The sequence below is a fragment of the Cryptotermes secundus genome, unplaced genomic scaffold (assembly GCF_002891405.2).
Source record: "Cryptotermes secundus unplaced genomic scaffold, Csec_1.0 scaffold94, whole genome shotgun sequence".
Classification (NCBI taxonomy): domain Eukaryota; kingdom Metazoa; phylum Arthropoda; class Insecta; order Blattodea; family Kalotermitidae; genus Cryptotermes; species Cryptotermes secundus.
Genome location: NW_019737391.1, coordinates 1,032,955 through 1,058,578, shown reverse-complemented (window position 1 = coordinate 1,058,578; position 25,624 = coordinate 1,032,955). Strand labels below are relative to the sequence as shown.

Sequence of the window (25,624 nt, the reverse complement as noted above, 5' to 3'; positions counted from 1 at the left end):
TGTGGGTTTTCTATATACTGCAAATTGCAACCTATCTTCCTTTTGATGTATTGTTATATCGAAAAAATTAATAGATTTTTGTTGTTATTTCTCAATGGTGAAGTTTATGGTTGGTTGCAATTCGTTAATTTCATTGAGAGTATCTTCTATGTTTGTTATCTTTTCATCTTATATTACTAATATGTCATTGACATATCACATTTTAAACAAAACTGACAGGCTGACGTTTTGGATTTTGGACTGTGTGCAGTGTGACAGCTACACAGTGAAAAAATACACCTGATGATGGTCAATTATGGCCGAAACATGTAGTGTAGAGGAAGAAAAGACAAAGATCTACAACCAAGTAAATTGTTGCAATCATGATGGCATTTGTATTATTACATATAGAAGTGTATAGCGCAACAGGATGCTTAAATATAATATAGTCATTATATTCATAATACATTTCATGAAAATCAATGAGTTTCATTCACAGGTTATTGGGAAGAATAACAAACAGATACAGACAAGATTATAGAAGCATATATTTCCATACAGAATAAGGAAAGTAGGGCAAAACAGTGTAATTAATACACATGTGTTTAAAAGCCCACACCAAATAGAACCAAATAACTGTCACAAACATGACTGAATTCATTCATAAAAATCATATACTACAAAGATGGCATATATACGAAATGTAAAAATCTCAACACAGTACTTTTCAGGATTTAATTTTGTTTAACTAGGCTCCCATAAAGAGAGATTATCCTAATTGATATTGCTACCAAAAGGCTTGCATACAGGTCATCTACCAAGGCTTAGATATGGAGTATACAACTGCCATGCCATGTCATGTCATTTCCTACTGACAGCCTGGAACAAATGTATGATTTGTGCAACACATTGCACCAATGTGTACTGAAATTTGTTTACCAAATTCAGACTTATACCTATTTCTACAAGACACTAAATTTTCAGAGCTTCAATTCTGCTAACCTTGACTGTAATTCCCTGAGTACCCAAAGCTGAACTAAAGTAACATGGAACGGCAGATGCTGTGGGAGAATACAAGGATTTTTCTTACACATTTGAAACAATACTGACAAAAACAACAGAAACCTGAATATGTAAAATACATCCTGTTATGAGCAAAGTGCCTGGATTAACCACTGTGCAACTGGTCTACTATGCCCACAAAAAGTGAGGAAGGTAAGCGGTGTCATTCTATTTTAAATACTGAAGAGAAACACTGGAAGATTATTTGCTCAATGGACATTCTGTAACTGCTAGTGCATAATTGAACATGTGTGATCCCATATATTAATTTTTTTCGAATACTGCATTAAATCAAGCCAAAAACTGGATTCTGTCATACTGGCCTTGAAATTGCATCACTGAATAGTGTGAAGAGCCAGTGATGTCTGGACAAATCAGCCTCTCTGACCCACAATTTTGTTAATACATATAAGGTCATTACAAACAAGATGGTGGCTTTATATCAGATGTAAGTAATGGATTCTAGAACAATTTCCTTTGAAAATACTGAATTTGGCAGAATATTGTGACAAGATGCCTCAGAGCTAAAATACTGGAGTCAGAGAAGTGTCATGGAATCATCCATTGCTAATGAACAGCTTGCTTAGACAAGTTTTCATGGCAAAGAATATGCTCACAATGACTGGCCCATGCTGAAGCTATATTCGGAGGGCCACAGCTGTGAGATGGAAAGAGCACCCCGTGTGAAGGCAGGATCAAATACCTCCAAACATAGCCCTTTGAGTCAAAGGAGGCCACAAAAGGGAACTAAGTGCCTGGGGATAAAACGGGGCCACCCTGTTCCTAGGAGATATAAATACGGGGACCTGGCCCTCCAGGTTGGGTGAGTCTCAAATCTAAGACAGTAAAATATAGTCATGAGTCCAGCAGGGCTCAGACCAAAGAATGACTGTGCTGGCAAGACCCAGCAGTGGTTGCAAAAGATACACCTGTCCTCTCATCAGAGAGGGTGCCCCACACCAACAAACCTGAAAGTGTCTGACAATAACAAAAATCTAGTCTTGGACCACAGATGGAGCTTGACACCAAGACAGACTGGCCAACTGACCATCGGGCGTAACATAACTTCGACTTTCAGACAGAAAAAAATATATGGTCATTGCGTCCCATGGGAGCTGAAACCAAGAATGATTGTGCTGGCAAGACCAACATCAATTTAACCAAACCAAACCAAAGAGTCAATGAGCAAGTTACTGCTATGCTCACAGCAGTCAGAAACACCTACTCTAATACAAGAGAAGGCCCCATTTCAAAAAACACAGTCTCACAAGGAACAAAAATATGTCCATAGGTTCTGACAGAGCCAAACACCGAGAATGACTGTGCTGGCGAAGCCCAGCAGCAAATTACTGCTCTGTTTTGCCCAAAAAAGGGGCCATCAAGCACAGAAGTATTAGGGAGAGTGTCCCGTTACTGGAGGCTGTAAATAAGCAATGAACACATGAAGACATTCTGTAGTTATTTGCAGAGTGTGAACAGTAGTAAAAGTGTTGTTGTAATCTGTAGTTAAGAGTAGTAAGTATTTAATAACATTTATCAATTCAAATCCTATGCCTAGTCACTAACCCATGACAACTGTTGTAAAAACTGCTGGACTGGATTGAATTGTGGATTCAATCAAGGACACCAGGACTTCAACTGAGTAATGGTCAATGTGATTAACAGCGATCAGTGACAAGAGTATTATGAAGATACAAGCAATCCATTTGCTCCAGAAGGGAGCTGCAGCAGGATGGAAGTTAACCCAGAATGCTGCATCCCACATGGTTTGAAAACATTTTTACAACATAATCTTCTGCCATGGGAGTGCAGAGAAAACCAAATGGACAAGCTGCAGTCAATCCTGAATATGTATTATAGCATCTGTGGAACAAGGAGTTGACAACAACAAGGACTATTTCCACACCCTTCTTGACATGGATGAATATAAAACTGCCATGCAGAAAACAAAAAATTATAATATATCCAATGTCTGTCTTGAAATTATTGACAAAACACATCCAAAACTAGAGGTGCCAGTGCTTGCAGAGTCGCACTTCTTTGCAGTAATGGGGAACCACATCTATAACAAATTATGTTTGGAAGAAGGCAAACATAATGCTATGAAAATGTTGTTGAGGTACAAGATTCATGGATCTGGGTTGGAAGCAATGCCACAGAATTACTGATGAGGCTTCAGAATAACCCAAATCTCTGTTTTGATGTGCAGTTTGGTTTAAACCAGTATCCTTCCTACTTCATGCATTATGCTGTTGACATGCTAGTGAATGAGGAGCTCAATATGCTGTTCCCTGAAGAAAGCAGCGGTCCTTCTCTTCATATGCAAGGGAACACAGAATTTCTCAACCCACTACTCCAATCTAATGCAGAAAAGCAGCCAGCAGTGAAGTACTGTACCTGGAACATCATGTCCTTCATTTGGTCCACCATGCATCAGGAAAACCACTGATTGCGGCAGACTCAATTTTGCTGGTGAGGACAATAACAATAGGACCCTACATCCTTGTGTGTACCCCTTCAAATGCTGCATGTGACACCCTTGCCCAGAAACTAATCCAACACTGAACGCAGGAGTTACTGTGCTTACACTCCTGCTTTAAAAACTTGGTTGTTGTTCCAGAAGAACTCCATTACTACAGTAATTACAACGAAGAAACAGCTTACACTCCAGATGCAAAGCAGCTGATCAAGTAACTGTTTAACTCAGGAAGGTTGCTGGCAATATCAAAGAAAAGTGGGAGCTCTTACTGCAGCGCCCATATTCGATGAGTGGGATAAGGGGTTACACCCTACATCCCTGGTTACAGTGGCAGGCATCCCTAGAAAATCTGATAGCAGTCAACCAGAAGGTCAATTAATACTTGCTGAGACCTTATGCAAGTATGACCCATCCGCAAGTCTGTAAAAGCTGAGTACAGCCTTGGAATGTCCTTAATTGATCATTTAATGAATAACTGCATCCTCTACAATAAAGAGAGTGGAATAGGATATAATCCCACTTATGACATCATCTGTCATAGATTAATGACTAGACACAATGTAGATTGATAACTGAATTTACTGGTTACTTATTATTCTTATCTACAGATTGTTATTTTCACTACTACTCACATTCTAAAAGTAACTGCAGCACATTCCAATTATTTCTGGTCTGTTATATCTTTACATTCTCGTTGCTTGGTTATGGCTTGCAATAATGTGGACTCTTTCTAATACTTCCGTGCTTGATGGCTCCTGCTTTGGCGGGTCGGGTAAACTGCTACTGGCCCTCGCCAGCACAGCCATTCTTGGTTCTGCATTGTATGGAACTAATAACCACATTCTTCTGTCTCACAAGTCTGGGAGTCATGCAACCACCACCCACTTCAGTTTTGGTTTTGGCCAAATGGCTACTGGCTTTCACTTACAGTCATTCTTGGCTCCGGACCCCATCATGCACATATTATTCTGTCTCGCCACTCTGAGTTGAGACTACTCTCACCTCTCCTGCTTTGGGTCAGTTTGGGTACGGTAAGACTGCAGCTGGCCCCACCAGCACAGTCATTCATGGTTCCAAGTCCCGTGCAACTTAATGACCATATTTTACTGTCTCCTGCTTTGGGCCCCACTGGTTCTCCTTATACAGCTTCAATAAAAACCAACTGTTGTGTGCACATCCGTTGCCATGGATATGCATTTTAATAAAATGTTGCATAGCAATGGATGCATCCATGATGCTTCTTTGACTCCAATATTTGAGCTTTTGGGCATCATGTCTCAAAAAACGTTACACCCACACACCTGTTTGGAAGCCTCCTGACTGCAACAGGTATGACTTATAACATACTGCATGGTGAAATACTCTATTTGTATAATCAATCGACACATTCCACCACATTTACATCACATGACAAGTCTTGTGAAGGAAAAACAATTTCACTTATTGGTACAGTTCCCTCAACCACTTCCTTCCATGCCACATTAACACTACTTTGCGAATGTTTCATTGCATGTTTTAACATGTCACTTTTTGTGAAAAATTTCTGCATACAAATTGGGCATGGGAATGGTCTCTCCCCAGTGTGTTTCCTCTTATGCACAATCAAGTCGGACAGTCTTTTAAACTGGCGGTCGCAGAAAGGGCAGTGAAAAGGATGTTCATTTTTATGTACTGATAAATCATGCCATTTGAGTGTGTACTTAGTCTTAAACCTCTTACCACAAGTCACACAAGGAAACGAACGGTGTTCGCTATGCCAAATCCTATGTGTACGCAAGGCACTTGCAGTAGAAAATGTTTTGGTACATAGTTCACAAGCAAATGGTTTATAATCATAATCACTGTGATGCTCCTTCATGTGCTTCAACATGTCTCTTACCGAATATATGGATTTGGCACAAACTGGACAACTTTTAAAATACTTCTGTCTACTATAACCTTTTGCTGCAAATGCTACCTCATCCTCAGTGTGTTCCTTTGTCCGATGTTCTTCTACCATCTCATCAGTCAGAAAAGTTTCACCGCAGACAATACAAACAGGCTTCTTACAACTTATCTTTCGATGTCTTTTTGTGTTTTGTAAATTTGAAAATTCTCTTAAACAGATAGGGCATCTACACTCCTTCAACTTAACGTGACATTCCTGGTGTTGTATTAATGTCTTCTTGAAAATGAATTCCTTACCACAGGTGTCACACTGGAATTTGCTATCTGAATGATTAAACCCATGATGCTTCAATCTGCCAGCAGAAATAAAACATTTTCCACACACATCACACTGAAAAGGTTTCTCACCAGTATGAATTCGCAAATGAATCTGTAGGCTAGACACAGTATATAGCATTTTTCCACACAGCTCACATATCAGCTTTGTGTCTGCAGAGTGCACCCTCTTGTGCTGTCTTAAGTACATTCTAGAACGAAATTTGTTATTACACACTGGACAAGTATAACTAGGTGGTTTATGAACAAACTCATGGTGTCTCAATCGTGTCATGTTTCGAAAACATTTTCCGCAGACCTCACACATGAAAGGTAATTCCTTTGTATGTATGCGTCTGTGGTCATCTAACTGTGACGTAGAAGTGAATTTCTTGCTACAGAATTCACATTCAGAAACAGGAGCATGGGACAGTCTATGTGCATTCAGGGCTACCTTTTTTGTGAATATTTCCTCACACTCACCACATACATACTTATACTTTTGCACTCTCTGTCCCTTCATTATGTCACACATGCCTGAGTTGTCAGCAACACACTCTGATTCACCTTGGGGAAAACTTCCTTGGAGGGTTGTCCCATCATCAGTTGCTGAAATTGGAAATTCTTCAGGATTTACAGATAAATCATCTCCAGCATTTAAAGTCATCTCGGTGCCCTCAAGAAAGTTATTTTCACACATTGGTGTAACTCTATGAAGGTCTTCAGAAGGGACCTCAAACGGACCTTCAGCCTCAGACACTAATTGATCTTCGAACTCAGTCACTAACTGTACTTCATCCTCAGTCACTAAATGTTCTTCAACTTCAGACACTAACTGTACTTCATCCTCGGTCTCTAACGGTTCTTCAACTTCAGACGCTAACTGCTCTTCAACCTCAGACACTAAATCTTCATTCTTACACACCATCTCTTCCTCAGCCACTTCATCAAATGTCTGATCATCATAATCAGCTGATGCAGTAACTACAAACTGAATTCCTGGTGACTTTGTAAATCCCAAACATTCTTCAAGTTTGTTATATGCTTCAACAAAATCTGCCTTTATCTTATTGCATGTATACAGCTTGTTTGTGCAAGGTCTGCAAATGTGTTGGGGAAGTCCGTCATTCAGGGCCACCTACAAAAAATTTCAGCAACAATAACAAAAACTATAAGAAACAAATATTACATTGTCTGAGAAAAGTACATATCCACCTTTAACACTACTTGCTTTGGATGTACTACATGTAGCAGTTCAATTAAATATTTAATTATCTGCTAATTTCTTTATGTATTAGTACTCATATTTGTCTTGTTTCGATTTTATATCCAGTACTTTCCCAAGTACTACTGATACTGACATTATCATGTAACTCTTCTGAAGCCAAAAACTTGTCCGAGGATTTAACCTCATACTATTCTGGAACTTCAATGTCATCTATCGAGTGGATTTGAGTAGCAGTAATGTTCCAAGACTTGCACTTGGGAGATGCTCAGTTCAAATCTCAGCTGGACATAGGCTATCCTGACTAAGGTATTTTATGGTTTTCCTCAGTCCCTCTGGGAAATGCCAGGATAGTACCTCAACTAAGACAGGACAATTTGTTCCAAATCCCTTTCAATTCATTATTCATCAGTCATCCTAACAATCGACACTTTATGATCTGATAAAATGACACCATAAAATATGCAACATAGAAAAAACATAATTTTGCTTCTTAAGAACAAATCTCTCCATATCAAACTTCTGTGTTGCTCATTTACTTACTGACAGTCCCTCAACAGTTTCTGCAAGCACCATACAATAGTGAGAATCATATGGTAGCCTAACAGCAGTGCACATGTATGCCAAGATATTTCCTTCTGTCCTAAACATATTGATGTGACCATGCATTAACAACAAAAGTTGGCTGGAAAATTGTTCCCACTGAAGAGAGGAATGTTTGTGTTCGAGAAGTTACCATATATTTAATCCTAATTCAACTATATTGATCTCGGTGGAAAATAATGCAGGTCAAGCACGGGCACTGATTCCCATAATACAGAATGCATCACTTACACGTAATTTATGCAAACACGCAGATTAATAATGGTAAGCAAACAGAGACAGATAACTCACCAAATCTGGAATTATTTCATTTAGCATACCCAGCCAGCCAACAATTGACTGCTTTGGATGTTCATCTGTAGACGCACAGAGTCGGCACAGTTGATTTGGTAGGTTTTCCCATGAATCTACTGCTACTGTACAAGGTTCGTTTGGAATAAACTTTACATCTCTGCATTCATCAGTGTCACCATGATCAGATGTGATGTGACAAGTTTCAGTTATGTCTCTCTCATTCACTGCAGTGCCACCAACATGTGTCTCTGGTTCTCTACAGTGACTCTGGTGATTAGTTTGCATTCCATTTGAATTATGGTGCTGTGCTCTATCATTTTCTGTCAAAATATCTTGTCTCAATTGAGTATCTTCCTGTACTGGCACTTCCACTCTATCTTGATCCTTATGCAGTGGCTCTAAGTCCCTTTCATTTCTGTACCCATTGTCTAGATGAGAAACAAATTGACTTCCAGCCTCTTCAAGGTTACCTAAATATAACAAAAGTACACAGACATAATTTGACATCCCATTGCATATCGATAGGCCAGCGCAACAAAAGAGATACGGGTTCCTCACACTGACACTTTCTATGTGCGATCAAGCCCATCACTGATTTCATCAAGATTCGACAATGATTAGCTGTTCAGTACATTATAACATCCTCACTCAGTATTTTGACACAAGCAGCAATGTAACTGATTTAATGTTTAATACTGGGGCAATACTGAAGAGGAGACACTATATAAATTGGCTATTGGCCTGTGAATTACGCCAAAAGTCCAACATGAGCAGTGTGAGTGCACTGCATCTGTACAGCCAGACCAGCCAAATGATTAGCTATACTACAAAAATCTAAAGAAATGTTAATTACTATGGGTTAATATTTCATACTTCTACTATGACAGTAACGACTGTGGATGACAGAAGGAAATGGTCATGATCATGGCAAACAAATGTCTCAAGGAACAGAGGAAAATAGAAAAAAACCTTTCAGACTGGCTTATCACTGGTATGCCACTAAGAACAGGTATTGCACATTTCAACCACTGAAATCTAATAAAATTGTAGTCATCCCAGCTCATCTCTTTCATTAAAATACATGTAACCTTTTAGTCTGTCTTATAATTTTATACATATCAATACCTGTCGCTTCCTTAACACCATCCTCTCTAGACTCACGTTCATCCTGGACGCCTGACTCTGCAATCTTACTGTATCTGCAATGAGAAGACATTGCACCTTCATTGAGACCATAATTAGAACAAATGCATATAAATCAAAAGCAATGTACAATTACAGCACAGCACACCATTTGGTGGGCAGCTTCCTTTTCGATAAAACAGTAACACACTACTGCACAGTTCTAATTGGAGGTTCTGCCAATGCTCAAACAAATGTTTTCAGAAAGCCACCTTACTTACTTAACACTATAAGAGACGCTGAAAATGGTGCTTTCTGAGATCCAAATACATTCCCACATTCATATATTCAGATCCCGGCAACTTCACTGAAAGAATCATGCCATAACATAAACGGATTCCTGCTGTGATAAGAAGCACACAATTCATTTCACACATATCACATGCTTGTTGTTGTGACCAGTCACCTGTGATTATTCTTTGCATTTGTGGTATCCAACCATAGTGAGCTACAGCAATGAACAGTTACAGAGTATTAGTTATGGGTATTTCCAGCAGGACAATACAGCAGCAAACATCAAAAGAATTCACTGCCGACTGCATGGACTGTTTCAATGAATGAATACTCATCAAGACGACTACGGTTTTCATGTTCTGAGGTTCTGAAGGTGAGCAATTTCTGTCACTTCAATCAGAGAGACTAGAGAGATGATACATGCTTTATGGCTTGAATTTCAGAATGTCACTCTAGAAATCACAGAAGGTAAGCTTCAAAATGCGGCAGAATTTATTAATTAGTGGGAATGTGTTTGTATGCTGCATATCTTTTTCAGAACCTCCTGTAATATCAAGTGAGTAAACTGACATCCATTTACCAAGCACAGACTGAACCTCCATTTATATCTGTGTCAAAGTATTTTATTAGTAGGAAGCTGTCCATGGCATCCCATTACAAGAATGGGCTGTCAAAAGAGCACATCTGAAGGAATAAACCTCTTTGTGTATAACAAAGCTAAAGCACAGCTATCTCTGGTACATATATATGTTTAATATCATATTACATGAAGAATGCCATTCCCCTTAACCTCCAATTATAAAACGAGAAAGTAAAACGAGGAAAATTAGGCAAGCAAATTGATTCTTATGTTTTTGTTAAAATGCCTTAACAACTAGACAAGTATTCATGAGCCTTGCTGAGGATATAAACAAATTTACTGCAGAAAACATGAGAAAAAAATTGCAAAATCAGTCTCATTCAAAATACAAATATATCTCATAATTAGATAATGATAAAAATAATGATTAAGCGGTAATTTTATAAAGACACATTATGATGGCAGAATAAGCACAAGTTTAAAGTGATCTTTTCCTAGTTGAAGTTATAAAAACTATCTATAAACTGTTATAAGATTTCTGTTCTAACGTCATTTTTAAAAAGTGCTACTGTGTAATGGAATTAACACTGAGTATGAATTGAATTCAATTTAATTCAATAACCTACAAGAAAATGTGAATAATTTTCAGCCTTTTAATATAATGTATCTCTGGCAAAATGCTCAGTGTGCATCATGAGGCTACAGAATCATGTAAATAATTAAGCAATTACCAACCTTAATGATGACAGAAAAACTTTCTGCAGATGTGATGATGAAAGGCCATTTTCAATACTATCAGATGATGGCAAAAATAGTGTGGGTACAGCACCCCGATTGAGGCGCAACCTTTCAGGAGTATTATACTGGGATGTTGCAAAATGACGGTGGCAGACACACTTGTTTCTGTGGTACATATGTGCTTCTTCAACAACCAGGTTAGGGTTATTTACAGCACGGACCCATTCTTGTGCCCTGAAGTGACAATTGATATGAATCAGGAATTAAATTATCAACAACCTTTTGAAAAATAAATGAACTTACAACACTTCAGTTACATTTAAAGCAACTGAAACTTGTATGAAGTACAGCCTTCTTCATAACTAGACCTCAGCCAGTGCAGAAATTTCCTGACCTAGGATTCCAGAAGTTCATTGCCATGTTAACAAGAGCGCACCAATCTTTATTTGCTTCACACCTTATTTCTTTAGATCCATTTTAATATTATCATGTGTCTATAATTATGCACGTATAACTATGTCTCTCTAACTCCCAGACAAGTGATAATGCCAAAAACATTAAGTTTCTTTCATTGTGACATCTCTTGGGGTCCAGGTAGAGGCCTTGTGGACATTATTAATTTACAAATATCAAAATTACTCAAAATTAACATAACCAACGCAAATAAAAGTTAAAAAGTGAGAAACTATGAAGTGCACTAACAAGAAAACAAAGATAGAAACATGAATTGGCTACTGATATAAGCAGAAGTATATAGTATATATTGTATAAAATGTTGTATATCTTATAAAATTTTTTAGTATTAAGATTGTTGTAGTTTAATAATGTATATTAGCTGAAAGACTTGTCCTATATCATTGTATCATGATCTACATGATTAATAAAAGAATGGAATGAATGAATGAATGAATATTGGGTGGGTTCAAAGAAGAAACGCTACGCTTAAATTGCGTGGTACGGAATACCACTCATTCTCAATTGTTATAGGTTAGCTTCAAAACAAGATATAATAAAACCTATTCATTTAATTCAAATTTCAATAAATACACTTGGAAATATATTTTCTACAATTTATTTTGTAATTGTTACTTGCTAGAATTGCGTTATTTCAATATAGGTTATTTTGCTATCTAACATGAAACAGGAATGGCACATATCTCGCTCACGCAGATATCTGCGCCGTGTTACATATACGATTCTCAAAGCAACCGGATGTGAGCAATTACTGAACCATAATTCACAAAATCGTTTTGTGTTTACACACTGAATGCTATACTGAAACATACCTTATCACTAAAATGCTTATTCTGATACTTACGTCTTCTTCTTTCTAGGGAAAGAATAACACACTTCCCGTAATACATTATAGTAGTTTCTACATGTTAACACACAACAATAACGCCTATTTTTCCGCCCCATTGTTTCCTGCAAAACCAATAACCGCTAAACAGACTCCCAGAGCATTCTTCAACAACCTATAAACCGCTATAAACCAAATCCCCACGTATGACCGCGTATAACTTATTTGTGAGTCGTAAGCATAGATATACACACGGAGCCACGGAGGTATAAACACCACGGATCACTGGAATGCCATGCGTAACATAACATAACAACAGCTTAATAGTTTTCATCCTGTTGTCTCACATAAGATATAAAGCATTCAAGAATATAAAGGGCTTATTTGTGAAGATACAGAGGACTCCTATAGCCATGATTTGAAATGAAGTACAGGAGGTGGATTTTCATAGGGAAACTAAGAAAGATGATAAAGGTGGAAGTAAAATGGTCAGGGATTCGACAATTCAAAATGGGGGGAAGAAAAAACTGACGGACCTTGTGAACTTGAAGGATGACCAGGAAATGCAACACATTATGAATTATGGTGATAAGGACGGCAGCTACAGTACAGAAGATAAACAAGTTGAAATTCTAAATGAAGAGCAACAGTCAGGAAATTACGTAAACTGTCCCCAAGTCAAAAGGTCAAGAAGACCTTCAAAGAGAAAGGTCGATATTTTATGGTCAACTGTGAGAAAGAAAAACATAATAGTGCTACACCATAATACACAAAGCCTAAATAACAAAATCCAGGAGTCATTATTATACATACATGTTAGTGATACAATGATGGATGTTTTATGTTTCACAGAACATTGGATATCAGGGGACCTGATAAAATTGATGAATTTGGATCAATATAAATTAAGAAGCCAATTTTGCAGGAATGAAAAAAGGGTGCAGATTCATGTATATTCGTCAGGGACATGTTGAGAACAAAACAAATTCACTATTTGACTGGAATGGGTCAGGAAAAGGCATTTAAGCTATTGACTGTGAAACTCTTGGATATATGGTTATTATCTACAGATCCCCAGAGGGTGATATAGATGAATTCTTAGCAGAATTAGAAATTGTGATTAGAAGAATTCAGGAACACAAAAAAAAAGCTTATCATTTGTGGAGATTGGAATGTTAATTTTCTTCATAACAATTCAAAGTTGCATAAAGTACAAAATATACTGGAAATGCATAACTTGGTGAACAGGATTTGGACGCCAGCTAGGCTCTCAAAAACATCATGTTCACTTATTGATATTATGATAACTGAAGTCTCAAATCATGAAATAACAATATCAAATATTGACTTAGGATTCTCAGACCATAAGGCTCAAATTCTATGTCAAGAGACCAGATGAACCAGCAATAAAGGCAATCCATAAGTAAAAACGGTACTTCATCCTAGAAAACAGGGAGCAATTTAATCTAACTCTAAAAGAGGAACAATGGGAAAACGTCTATTTATCAGATGAGACAAATACCTCTAATCAAACATTTTTAGTGGCTTTATATTACTATTTTAATACAGTATTTCCATTAAAAGGGTCAGTTATAATAAATAAACCATATAATGCTTGGATTACTAAGGGTATACTTTGTTTTCACCTGTCCATATCAGAAAAGAATAAGCATATACAATCTGTAACATTTCTCAGAAGGTGCTTCAAATTTTTCTAAACTATGGGTGAACCAAAAATACTTACTCAGTAAGAAGCATCACTGTGGAATATGTAATATACTCCACTCCCAATATGCCTTCATGGCATGGTGCTTAATTACATAATTAAGCACAGGGATAACCTAACCTTACCTTACCTTACCTTTATAGGTCGCCCATCTAAGGGTTATCAACCTATGAATGCTATAACCATCTTATGAAAACTATGTTTTAAAACAAGTCACAGTTTTGGGAAACATAGCTGTAAAGTGCACTTAATCTGTTTATTATTCAGTTCATAATTTACTCTTAATATTTACTTGTGAATGGAATTTACAGCAACCATCAAGTGTAAGAAACTTTTACTAAAATGCTGAATCAATACAACTGTCTTACATGTTTTTTGTCCTATAGAACCATTTTCAGGGGCTCATAAAAAGAGACTGCTTACATGTACATTTAGAATTATATCCAAGTCTTAAAATTATAACTTACTTTTCTTCTGACTATATGACGATGCTATTATAGTTGCTGTGCCTTCAGGGATGTTATTAAAGTTATTTTATGTGCACTTGTATGAAGTGTATAATTGTACATTAACTGACATATTCCACAAGAGGTTCTGTGCACCCTAAAATTGAATCTTATCTCTATTTTACTTTCGATATCATCACAATGATTCAAGCATACTCTATGTAGGTAGTACTTGAGTCCCACTTTCATTACTAATTAATATGTCTGTCTGTTGGCATCACACATTTTCTTATGTTCCCACTGTTGCAACACCCAGTTCACATACTGTCTCTGTGGATGCCAGTTATGGTCTGAAAGAGTAGTTCCCAAACTTTCAATCTATGGCACCCTTGATGTGAATTGAAGTGCCCAACTTACAAAAGGACTTAAAATATGATACAGAGGTTTAAAAAAAAATACTAAATGAACGTTAACAGTATCTGTTAATTCCACTTTCAATGAAACCGTATTTTTACTACTGAATATGGCCTTCCTGGATTAAAATAAATTCCAAACCTTTGTTATTGGCACTCATTTTTGCAGCCCCCAGCAAAAGTTTCACAGTTCCCTGTGGGACTGCTGCTCTTACTTTTTGGGAAATGCTGGTCTAAAAGATTACTCCAGCCTATGATTGCTTGATAGTGGTCAAGAAATTCCTGTCCAGCAGGATTCAATTTACTCCTTATTGCAAGAGCGACAGAGGTTAAGAGCCAGAAAAATTAAACCACATGAACATGTTCTGAGCAGCTGCGCTATGAAACTCCTCACTCACAAGGATCTGATTTTGTCAGAAATGAGGGTTGAAGACAGTATACAGAAAACTCCATAAAGGTAACTCATAAACACTGTCTTATGCTTAGATTTACTAAATAATTACTTGTAACAAGTGCAGTCTATTTAATTATTCTTTGTCATTACTTTTTTATGCAGGAACGTGTGTTGGTATGTCTTTGCATGTCAATTTTATTAGCAAAAGACTTTTCACAAAGAGAACAAGGATAAGGGCGCTCCCCCGTGTGTGTCCTCTTGTGTATAACCAAAGATGTCTGCCGTTTGAACTTACGATCACAAGAAAGGCATGAGAAAGGGAACACATCTCGATGAAATGAAATATCATGCCATTGAAGAGAATGTTTAGACTTGAATTTGGCATGGCAGATAGAACACAAGAATGGACGACGATCACTATGACTTCTACTGTGTTGTCCTAGTTCCTGTTTAGTTAGGAAAGATTTTGGGCAGTGCTCACACATGAATGGCCTATATTCCTTATGAACCCGTCTCATATGCTTCATCATGTTTCCTATTCCAGATATAGGCTCAGAACAAATTTTACAATGTCCACGTGGACCTTTCAAGTAATTTGACACCACCTTCTTCAACTTGCAAGGAGTATCATGTTTCAGTAGTAGTTCCTCATTTAAGAAGCACCTATTACACTGTTCACATGTAAAAAGTTCATATGTTTTATGTGCTGTCTTCATATGTTTCAGCATACTATTTGTCCCTGCTACACTCACTAAGCACATTTCACAATGTAGAATTTGTTCCATTCTGTACTCTTCTGCAGCATTTGCAATCTCCTCCAGGGAATGCACCTTGGCTCTATGTTCCACCACCATGCCAATATTTGGAAAAGTCTGATTACACACAACACAAAGAATGTTTTTACACGTTACCTTCAGATGCCTCCACTTGTTCCCTTTATTTGCAAAAGCTTTCAAGCAAATCGGACATTCATACGTTTTCTGCTTAGTGTGGCAGTTCATGTGTTCTGTTACAGCCCTCTTGTATTTGAAGCTTTTTCCACATATTTCACAAGCAAACGTTTTAGCTGAATGACTATACTTGTGACACCTAAGTGCATTTGCTGATGAATAACATCTGCCGCAAACCGTACACTGATATGGTTTCTCTCCTTGGTGAGAGCGTATGTGAGATTCCAAAATAAATTTGGAGGAAAGAATTTTCCCACACAAGTCACAAATTAGTCTGCTGTCTGTAAGATGAGTCTTCTTATGCACAGCCAAACTGGCCTGACAATAAAACCTTTTACTACAAACAAGGCAGGAAAAACTGGGAGGGTTATGTTTCAGTCGATGATTCTTAAGACTCTCCTTGATTCGGAAAACTTGTCCACAATGTTCACACATGAAAGGCTTCTCATTTGTATGGGACCGAAGATGGACCAGTAATTTGTGTTTTTGTAAGAACTGTCTGCCACAGTATTTACATACAAGTTCGCTTAGATTTTTTGGTTTTGAATGTACCCGTTTATGTGCACTCAAATTCTTTTTTGAAGAGAACATTTCTTTACATTCAACACATGAATATTTCAATTTTACTTTATTCTTCCGAAGCTTCAAGGCTTCAGAGGACCTCTTATTATTAAAACACAAGTTTTTCTGTACCTCTTGATCATCTCGCTTAGCGACTGACCCTTGTAACATACTATATGAACCACATTCATTTTTTAAAGATATTTCATGAATTTCACTGTAGTGCTCAAGATTACAACTGTCTTCAAATGCACACTCAGATTCCTTTATTTTATCAAATCTGAGATGACAAGTGAAAGCCCCATCTCCATACATTTCATTATCACTTGGATCCTTATGAATTCTGTTGTCAGTTTCAGTAGTAAGTCCTGCAGACTTTACAAATCCCATGATTCCTTGAAGTTTTTCATCTGCTTCAATAAATTCTGTCTTTATTTTGTTACATGTATACAGCTTGTTTACACATGGTCTGCACATGTGTTGAGGAAGTCCATCGTTCAATGATACCTGAAAGAAATGGCAACATTTCATATATTCTATGCAATCAATGCATAAACTCTGAACGAGGAATTACATAATATTACAAATGAGATGGAAATAATGTCGAAAGGCGTAGTGTATTTTAAGGATCTAATTCAGCATTCGCTTTGAGGAAGACATGAAAATATCAGTCAGGAGAGCTGATAACTCTTATCTGAGATATGACTTCTGTACTTTCCAAATATGATGCTGGAATGCTATACTATAAACAAAGCATCATTATAGTGTGATCTACATTGAATTTCAGAGGCCCAAGGTTTAATTCTCAGGCTGGAGACTGAGACCTTGCAATTCATGGTATCATGATCCACAATGGCTTACTTCCATATCCTTTCTCATTCAACAGTTGTAATTACCCTCTCACTGCATTTAGTTCCATATTCAAACTACACATTTGAGACAGCTATATAAAATAAATTAACAAACTCATTAACCCTTGATGTTTGGTGTGCCTATCAGAATGAGTATTTAACAGTACCCAATATAATGCTGAGTCATTAGAACTTCTTTTATTGTGGGACCAATTTTCATAAGTTTAGTTAACAGACTTCATGAATATGATCAATAATGCCATGGATATCTTAACTGAAAATTACTAAAATTTTAAACACAGCACTTAGATGAAGCCAGATAATCCGGCTACAAAGAAGTGCTTCTTGAGATAAAGCTTCACGCAAGGCAATGAACTCTTGATGCCTACTTTACGAATAAAGTTGACAGTTACTTCAAAAATGAGTAAGAGTGTNCTTCAAATGCACACTCAGATTCCTTTATTTTATCAAATCTGAGATGACAAGTGAAAGCCCCATCTCCATACATTTCATTATCACTTGGATCCTTATGAATTCTGTTGTCAGTTTCAGTAGTAAGTCCTGCAGACTTTACAAATCCCATGATTCCTTGAAGTTTTTCATCTGCTTCAATAAATTCTGTCTTTATTTTGTTACATGTATACAGCTTGTTTACACATGGTCTGCACATGTGTTGAGGAAGTCCATCGTTCAATGATACCTGAAAGAAATGGCAACATTTCATATATTCTATGCAATCAATGCATAAACTCTGAACGAGGAATTACATAATATTACAAATGAGATGGAAATAATGTCGAAAGGCGTAGTGTATTTTAAGGATCTAATTCAGCATTCGCTTTGAGGAAGACATGAAAATATCAGTCAGGAGAGCTGATAACTCTTATCTGAGATATGACTTCTGTACTTTCCAAATATGATGCTGGAATGCTATACCATAAACAAAGCATCATTATAGTGTGATCTACATTGAATTTCAGAGGCCCAAGGTTTAATTCTCAGGCTGGAGACTGAGACCTTGCAATTCACGGTATCATGATCCACAATGGCTTACTTCCATATCCTTTCTCATTCAACAGTTGTAATTACCCTCTCACTGCATTTAGTTCCATATTCAAACTACACATTTGAGACAGCTATATAAAATAAATTAACAAACTCATTAACCCTTGATGTTTGGTGTGCCTATCAGAATGAGTATTTAACAGTACCCAATATAATGCTGAGTCATTAGAACTTCTTTTATTGTGGGACCAATTTTCATAAGTTTAGTTAACAGACTTCATGAATATGATCAATAATGTCATGGATATCTTAACTGAAAATTACTAAAATTTTACACACAGCACTTAGATGAAGCCAGATATTTACATGATATCCGGCTACAAAGAAGTGCTTCTTGAGATAAAGCTTCACGCAAGGCAATGAACTCTTGATGCCTACTTTACGAATAAAGTTGACAGTTACTTCAAAAATGAGTAAGAGTGTGTCTATGCTGATGGTGTAGTTCTGTTGGCAGTAAAACATAAATACCATAAAGAAAAATACAGAAGCTAGATGCTAGTAAGGAGACTGGTCTAGACATAAGCACACAGAAAACTAAGCTAATGTTGTCACCACAATGAAGGGAAAAATCAAAACACAAAGACAACAGATCCTCTGAAAATGTGACAAAGTTCAAACATTTGCAAATGACAGTAGCAAATGAAAATTTTATTCATGCAGAAATCAAGAGCAGATTAAATTTTGGTAATGCTTGCTTCCATTTAGTTCAGAACCTTTTGTCTTCTCGTCTGTTGAGAATATAAAGATTAAAATACACAAAACTATATTTTGATATTAAGGGAAGAACACAGACTGGGGGTATTTGAGAACAGTGTTATCAGAATATTTGGACCCAAGATTGATGAAACAATAGGAGGGTGGAGAAAACCACAGAACAACATATTTCATACCTTGTACTCCTTGCCAAATATAATTAAAATGATCAACTTGAGGAGGATGAGATCGTAGAGTACCTCTCACGCATGGGAGAAAAAATGGAATGCATACAGGATACTGATGGGAAAAGCAGAAGAAAACAGACCACTACAAAGACTTAGGCATAGGTGGGAGAATAATATTAAACTGGATCTTAGAGAAATAGTAGGGGGCAGTATGGGCTTCATTCATCTCGCTCAGGATAGAGTCCAGAGGCAGGCTACTGTGAACATGAAAGGTACCTTCAGGTTCCACAAAAGTTGGAAATTCCTTCAGTAGCTGTGTGACTGTTGACTTCTCAAGGACCTGGCTCCATGGAGTTAGTCACAAGTAATGGCTAGGCCCACCTTCCAATATACGAAGCCACTCTTTCTACATTATACATATTTTGTAAGGAATCTTAAATAAATTAATAATTTTAACTATATTTGGCCATTTTACTTTTTGTATAAGTGTAATAAACTACAATTGTAGGAATGCATTTCCATAACTATGACACTACCCCACCTATTGATTCAGTTAGTGCTCCTGTTTCCAAAGGCATTTCCAGCATTAAACTTAGCATTACTGTAAACATAAAGTATAACACAAGAGAAATACATGTACAAATGAGAAATGGCTGGTCAGTAGGACTTATTGACATGTTTGTCATAAATGCCTGTTGACTTTATGGTTTATTTGATGACACTGTCAGTTTCTACTATATAGCATGGTGTGGTAGTATTACTGATGAATCTGGAAAAGATCCAGAAGTTGTATGGACCCAACTGAGGTATTACTTCACATTTCCCTGGAAGGTCTCAGAAAAATCACACTAAAGAACTCAATCAGGTAGCTGGTGTCCTGACCAAGATTTTAACTGCATGCCTCCTGAATATGTGTGCTAGTGCTATGCCAGTCTGTTTGGTAATGTAAGATATGGAGATAAGTAATAATTAAATAGTAATTGTTTACTTTAGTGAACCCCATCAAAAAATTTGTTCACTTAACCACGAAAATACTTACCATGCCAGGTAGTATTTCATTCAGCAAACTCAACCAACCAATAATAGACTGTTTTGGATGTAGTTCATTTGTACATGCACACAGTCTGCATATCTGAGAAGGAATTCTTTTCCAAGAAAATACTGCTTCTGTGTAGGGATGATTCATCCCATTTGCAGTTCTCTTGTGTTTTTCTTCTTGATTCCCTGAAATTATATTTGGTATACTGTTTGAAATACATGCTAGATTCAAATCATGTTCTTCCTCCTCATCATCATAGACTGTTTCTGGTACTGCCAATTCTGTCAGAGTCTTATGGCTTTTAACAACTGAGTCAACTTTTAGATTTGTTCGAATACCTTGACCTGCAAGATTCTCTGTTATATACACTTTCAAAAATATTCCGCTCTTTGGAATTTCTCCCCTTCCAGAAGTGTCTTCTTTCAGCTTCCCATCTGAGACTGTTTTCTCAATAGTGATATTGCTTAAAGAAAGTTCATTTGAATTTCTGCAATATGTATGGTCAGCAGACTGTAATGTTGCACCTAAAATGATAGAAATTAAAAATAAACGTTAAAAGACTAAAAATGATGTGCTCCACAAGTTTCACTATAACATGCTAATTACTGATACAAATAAATGACAATTTTTGTCCAGCCAGAGGAGATGCCTACACACTGTGGGGGTACTATCCTCAATATTATTATATAAGGTTGTCCACTGTATTTTCTCAGTCCTAAAAGTGGGCTTCCCATCACCCAACAACGTTGCATCCTCAGGTTGTAGATGGTAATAGACTTATTTGGAAAACCACCGTGAATATAGTGAATAAGCAGTCTCTTGCAGTCAAGACTGGGTAGTATGCCAACTTGGGTGATACACACACAAGTGGTACTCAGGAGATTTTTTTTTTTTATTGCTAGTGGGGTGGGACTAAGTCCCTTGTACTGCAGCCACTTCTAGCCTATTGTACCAGCACCAGATGATAGGTGAGGATGATTGTGGAGCAATTGGTGGAATGAAGATTGGCAGGGGAAACCGAAGTACTTGGAGAAAACCTGCCTCAGTGCCACTTTGTCCACCACAAATCCCACTTAACCAGACCCTGGATCAAACCCAGGCTGCTGCGGTGGGAAGCCAGCGACTAACCGCTTGAGCTATGGCACGGCCAGATCAGGAGCTTAATGGATGGACCTCACAGAAAGTGACAGTGAGGTGGATCCAGATGACTGAGGATCATGAGCAATGGTTGGATTTTTTATTAAAAACTCTGTGATTTCAGTCCACAAGAGAACTATACCAACCGAGCAACCACTGCTTGTCAGCGAAGTTAGTGCCAACTTTAGCGGATAGAGGGTGTCATGTGGTCAGTGCAATGAATCCCCCTGGCCGTTAATCTCGTTTTCTAGACCAGAGCAGCTATTTCCTTGAAATAACTCCTCAGTTATCCTCACGAGGTGGAGTGGACCCCGTTCCAGACCCACTACTTCTCAGAAAATCTGGTAGCTCCAGGAATCAAACCCAGGCCTCCGGATCTGTAGCCAGCAACTCTGACCACTAGACCACAGAGGCAGTCGGATTTTGTATTACTAATATCAAATCTATATAGCTTAGGACTGAGTCCAAAGATAGGCTTTAGCATTAGTGGTGTCGGTCCATAAAGTTCTAATACCATACTTACAGCAGAGTCAATGAAAGAACGAACATTGGAAGTGGGAGTGAGGAAGACATGTTGAGGGAGGTATGTGTTAAGCAGACAGCTGGTAGAAAATATGTGTTGATTCATTCACTCACTCAGTTACACATTTTCTTGAATTTAGTCACAGTTTATTTCAAGGAATTATCCTGGCATTTGCCTGGAGCAACTGTGGAAAACCACCAAAAACGTCAATTACGCTGATGGCCTGGCTGAGATCCAAATCAGGTACCTCTCTGCCTGAACCAACTTGCTTGTGGCTATCATCTAGGTTTCTCTGAATATAAAATGATCATGCAAACATCCTTCTGGGTTAAACAAACTTATTTATCCTAGCAGAAATTTGTATTATATTCTAAAGATTTTTTAATTGCCATACAAAATATACCAACTTGACAACATCTTTTCAACATAAATGATGTCAACACATGAAAATCTGCAATTCTACCAGTGCCCTACATCGGCCTGTTACATTGGGCATTTACGGACTCTGGTTAGTCCCTAACCTTTATAAATTCAATATCTTTGTTTCATTGGTTACCTTCCCTCATCTTAGGTGCTGATAAACGTTAGCTTTCATAAATACACCATGTACTTGTCTTGGACGTTCCGCATTCATACATTCCACGCTCAATACGCATATCCAGCAACTATTGTTGGATCGGCTCGCGACTACACAAAATCGCCGATCGCCATATTGCTACACAGCAAAATAACAGGACAATAAAAAAAATGATTAGTAAAGTGTCATTCGTCGTTATCGGTCATCACCAGTTCGCGTACTTAGGCTGGAAAGACGCGAGTGCACGTCGTGACGTCCGTTGTAGAAATAGAAATAAACCACTAGATCCCAACATACGAGGCACGCCCCCACTTCTTGACGGACGTCATAACGCAGTCATAACGTGCGTTGATTTTGGATGGACGCATTTATGCTAGAACGCACATCGAGCCTTTCTGACTTACGTCACAGGTTTGCGTACTCTCGAATGGTGCCTGCCAGACGGGCGTATAGTTTAACGTACCTCACTTGTCGTATCCCGTTTTCCTCTTCAATTACTGCTGTTTCATTTTTCACGCTGCTTCATCGTTTTGTTGTTTTTGCTGTTGTCTGCGTTTTACCATGGATATTGAAACTTTGATAAGTGCGGTACAGCATCATCCGCTGTTATGGGATACTGCAGGGGCTGATTACAAAGATAAAAACAAAAAACGCCAGGCTTGGGTTGAAGTATCAAAGATTTTGTTTGAAGATTATGACAACCAGTCTCAAGACCAACAAAAATTAATTGGTGAGTACAGTACCATGCTACAGCGGGTACTTTGTATTGTTCTAATGTTATTGTTTACATGCTTTTACATGGGAATATGAAGTTAGGCTCTCTGTAAATGCTCCCAAGCTGCCATGGCAATTTACCACTATCACTAACAAAATATTTAGTCAACATATCTCGAAACGATCGGTGGTTTTATTTACAACAAAACTACTAACGGAAGGCCTCTCTTCTAAACCACAAAGTCAAGGAATCGTCCAAATTGAACCCATCTCGATCACGTACAAAGTCATGTAAAATACAACAGTATTTGACGATGTCACCTGCAAAATCAACGTTTACATTCAGTGGGCTGTGAAGTATTCTCCATTTATTTGACAGAATGCCAAAGGAGCACTCCACATAGCGTCTAGCTCACAATAATCTGTACTTGAAGACACGTTTCTCTACTGGCAAATGTGTACCGTAATATGGTCTTAACAGATCCATAGACAATGCAAATGCTTAATCCCCTACAAAAGCAAATGGTACTGCTTCATTACTTCCAAGCAGTGTTTAGGTGGAGGAATTCTTAGAAGGCCAACCTCCATTTGTTTCCAAAGTGAATTCTTGAATATAGTGGAGTCTGAGTCTTTGCCGAAAGAACCCACGTCAACATAAATGAACCTGTAACTTGCATCGGCTATTGCCATTCACACAATGGAAAAATAATGTTTGTAATTCATGTACGACCCACTACATTCAGGTTTAACTATATGGATATGCTTGCCATCAACTAACTGCCCGAAGACAGTTGGGGAAAGATGCTGTATTTTGAAAAAATTGCGCAATTCTAGCTCATGTGCCCTCATTTGGAGTAGGAAAGCATTCTTCTTTCAGTACACACCAGATAATTTAACAAACTCTTCGTACTACTTGACTGGCTGTTGATCTACCGACTCAATAGCTGTAATGTAGGTCTCTGAAATTGCATCCACTTGCAAGGTACATGGAAAGGGGAAAAAAACTACTAGAGAAAAAAAAAAGTTAGCGCATATCAAAAACTGGACTAATTTAAAAATAAACATATGATATAAACAATTTAAGTTTAATTTCTTTTATTTTTCTGCTGTTTTAGTACAAGACGTGGCATCAAAATGGAGAACAGTACGAGACAACTACGTTAGAAACATAAAAAAACAATCCATAAAATCAGGTTCCAAAGCCAAGAAAGTGAAAACATACATATACCGCAAGCAATTATCCTTTCTAAAGAAATCTTTTGAACCAAGACCTACATGTAGTATCATGGACACTCAACCGGACTCACCCGAAAACGAATGTGATGGAGATAATCGTGAAACTGAAGAAGACTGCCATATTCCTACTGCCAATGAAACAATGGTTCCTCCTCAACAGCTCCCATCTTCGCGTAAAAGAAAGTTAATGGATGTTGAATGTAGTTTCATTACAATCAGGGAAAGTCACAGCACGAAAAAGGCAACGCCACAAGAAGATGAAGATTTAGCTTTTTTCTACTCTGTTTTGCCCACTGTTAAAACACTGATGCCAAATGAGAAATTCACATTCAGGATGGAAAGTATGAAACTTCTACAAAACCTAAAACAAGCCAAATCATTTCCTCTGACCCTTCCTCCCTACCAAGGCGACCACCATCGAATACATCGGCTGCTTCATTATTTTCAAACTTTTCACCGGACACGGAGGCTTCAAGTTCAGACAAAGAGACGGAATTCATGTTCTGTGCGAAGAAGCGTACTGCAGTGTGGAGATGTGTCAAACACTGAACAATTCTGAATAGCCCGAACTGGTTCAAACGCAACCTACATGACCTACATTATACGAATATATGAGAAGCTTATCCAAGCAACCGTAGCTGAATGTTGTGGCAGAGTTCCAATAACGTTCCCTGGTTAAGAGCGGAGTGTCAATATGTGGACCTACTGCGAGACAGCAATGAATTGAGCAAAATTTGTAAATTATGGAAAAATAAGAAACTATTATTTATAGAGAAAGAATACTGTGGAAAATATAACAGTTGTGATGTTATAAAATTTGTTTCGAATAAGAAAATTATTCTCTGTACATACAGAGCCCCAGCTGGCAATTATGACTATTTTTTAGACAAACTGGACTGTATACTTAATTTTCTTCATAGGTATAACTTTGAATTTATATTATGTGGTGACATAAATAGTAATTATCTAGAAAATAATAATAGGAAATCATAGTTAGATGACATGTTAAATACTTACAATCTGAGAGACACTGTAAATTTCCCTACAAGAATTGCCAATAATTAAGCCACTTTGATAGATAATATATTTATTGATGACAGAAGTTATATCATTAAACCATGTATTAATGGACTGTCTGATCATGATGCACAGTTCATAACATTTAAGAATGTTACTGTACCTAATAATACATTTGGATCTATCCTTGCTAGAAACATTAATAAAAAAAAAATA

The 25,624-nt window shown here is 37.5% G+C and overlaps 3 protein-coding genes across 4 annotated transcripts; 1 reads left to right on the top strand and 2 right to left on the bottom strand.

Moving 5' to 3' along the window:
- Positions 1-503: 503 nt before the first annotated feature.
- LOC111870273 (zinc finger protein 225) lies at positions 504-13,834 on the bottom strand. Of its 2 annotated transcripts, none has more exons than XM_023862404.2 (5): positions 11,897-13,834; positions 10,576-10,812; positions 8,970-9,043; positions 7,842-8,314; positions 504-6,860 (listed from the first exon to the last, which is right to left on the bottom strand). In XM_023862404.2, the coding sequence occupies exons 1-5, from the start codon at positions 11,995-11,997 to the stop codon at positions 4,896-4,898; spliced, it is 2,850 nt and encodes a 949-aa protein (XP_023718172.1). In that variant the 5' UTR covers positions 11,998-13,834; the 3' UTR covers positions 504-4,895. The 2 variants fall into 2 exon arrangements, with proteins under 2 accessions (XP_023718172.1, XP_033609634.1); XM_033753743.1 differs by lacking the exon at positions 11,897-13,834 and adding an exon at positions 10,973-11,033.
- Positions 13,835-13,921: 87 nt separating this feature from the next.
- Positions 13,922-22,594, bottom strand: LOC111870271 (oocyte zinc finger protein XlCOF6). The gene is made up of 5 exons (XM_023862402.2): positions 22,421-22,594; positions 20,543-20,728; positions 20,205-20,389; positions 17,673-17,919; positions 13,922-16,628 (listed from the first exon to the last, which is right to left on the bottom strand). Exons 1-5 carry the CDS (start codon positions 22,428-22,430, stop codon positions 15,004-15,006), a joined length of 2,253 nt encoding a protein of 750 aa, XP_023718170.1. The 5' UTR covers positions 22,431-22,594; the 3' UTR covers positions 13,922-15,003.
- Positions 22,595-22,657: 63 nt separating this feature from the next.
- On the top strand, positions 22,658-25,287 carry LOC111870272. The gene is made up of 2 exons (XM_023862403.2): positions 22,658-23,171; positions 24,271-25,287. Exons 1-2 carry the CDS (start codon positions 23,003-23,005, stop codon positions 24,948-24,950), a joined length of 849 nt encoding a protein of 282 aa, XP_023718171.1. The 5' UTR covers positions 22,658-23,002; the 3' UTR covers positions 24,951-25,287.
- The last annotated feature ends 337 nt before the right edge of the window (positions 25,288-25,624 follow it).

Coding starts and splice junctions, on each gene's coding strand:
- LOC111870272 (XM_023862403.2), top strand. CDS start 23,003: ATGGATATTGAAACTTTGATAAGTGCGGTACAGCATCATCCGCTGTTA. Junction 23,172..24,270: donor AGACCAACAAAAATTAATTG/GTGAGTACAGTA, acceptor CTGCTGTTTTAG/TACAAGACGTGGCATCAAAA.
- LOC111870273 (XM_023862404.2), bottom strand. CDS start 11,997: ATGGGGCGGAAAAATAGGCGTTATTGTTGTGTGTTAACATGTAGAAAC. Junction 9,044..10,575: donor GTTTTTCTGTCATCATTAAG/GTTGGTAATTGC, acceptor TTCTCATTGCAG/ATACAGTAAGATTGCAGAGT. Junction 8,315..8,969: donor TGGTGTTAAGGAAGCGACAG/GTATTGATATGT, acceptor TGTTATATTTAG/GTAACCTTGAAGAGGCTGGA.
- LOC111870271 (XM_023862402.2), bottom strand. Junction 20,390..20,542: donor AGAGAATCTTGCAGGTCAAG/GTATTCGAACAA, acceptor ATATAATTTCAG/GGAATCAAGAAGAAAAACAC. Junction 17,920..20,204: donor ATGAAATACTACCTGGCATG/GTAAGTATTTTC, acceptor CATTTCTTTCAG/GTATCATTGAACGATGGACT.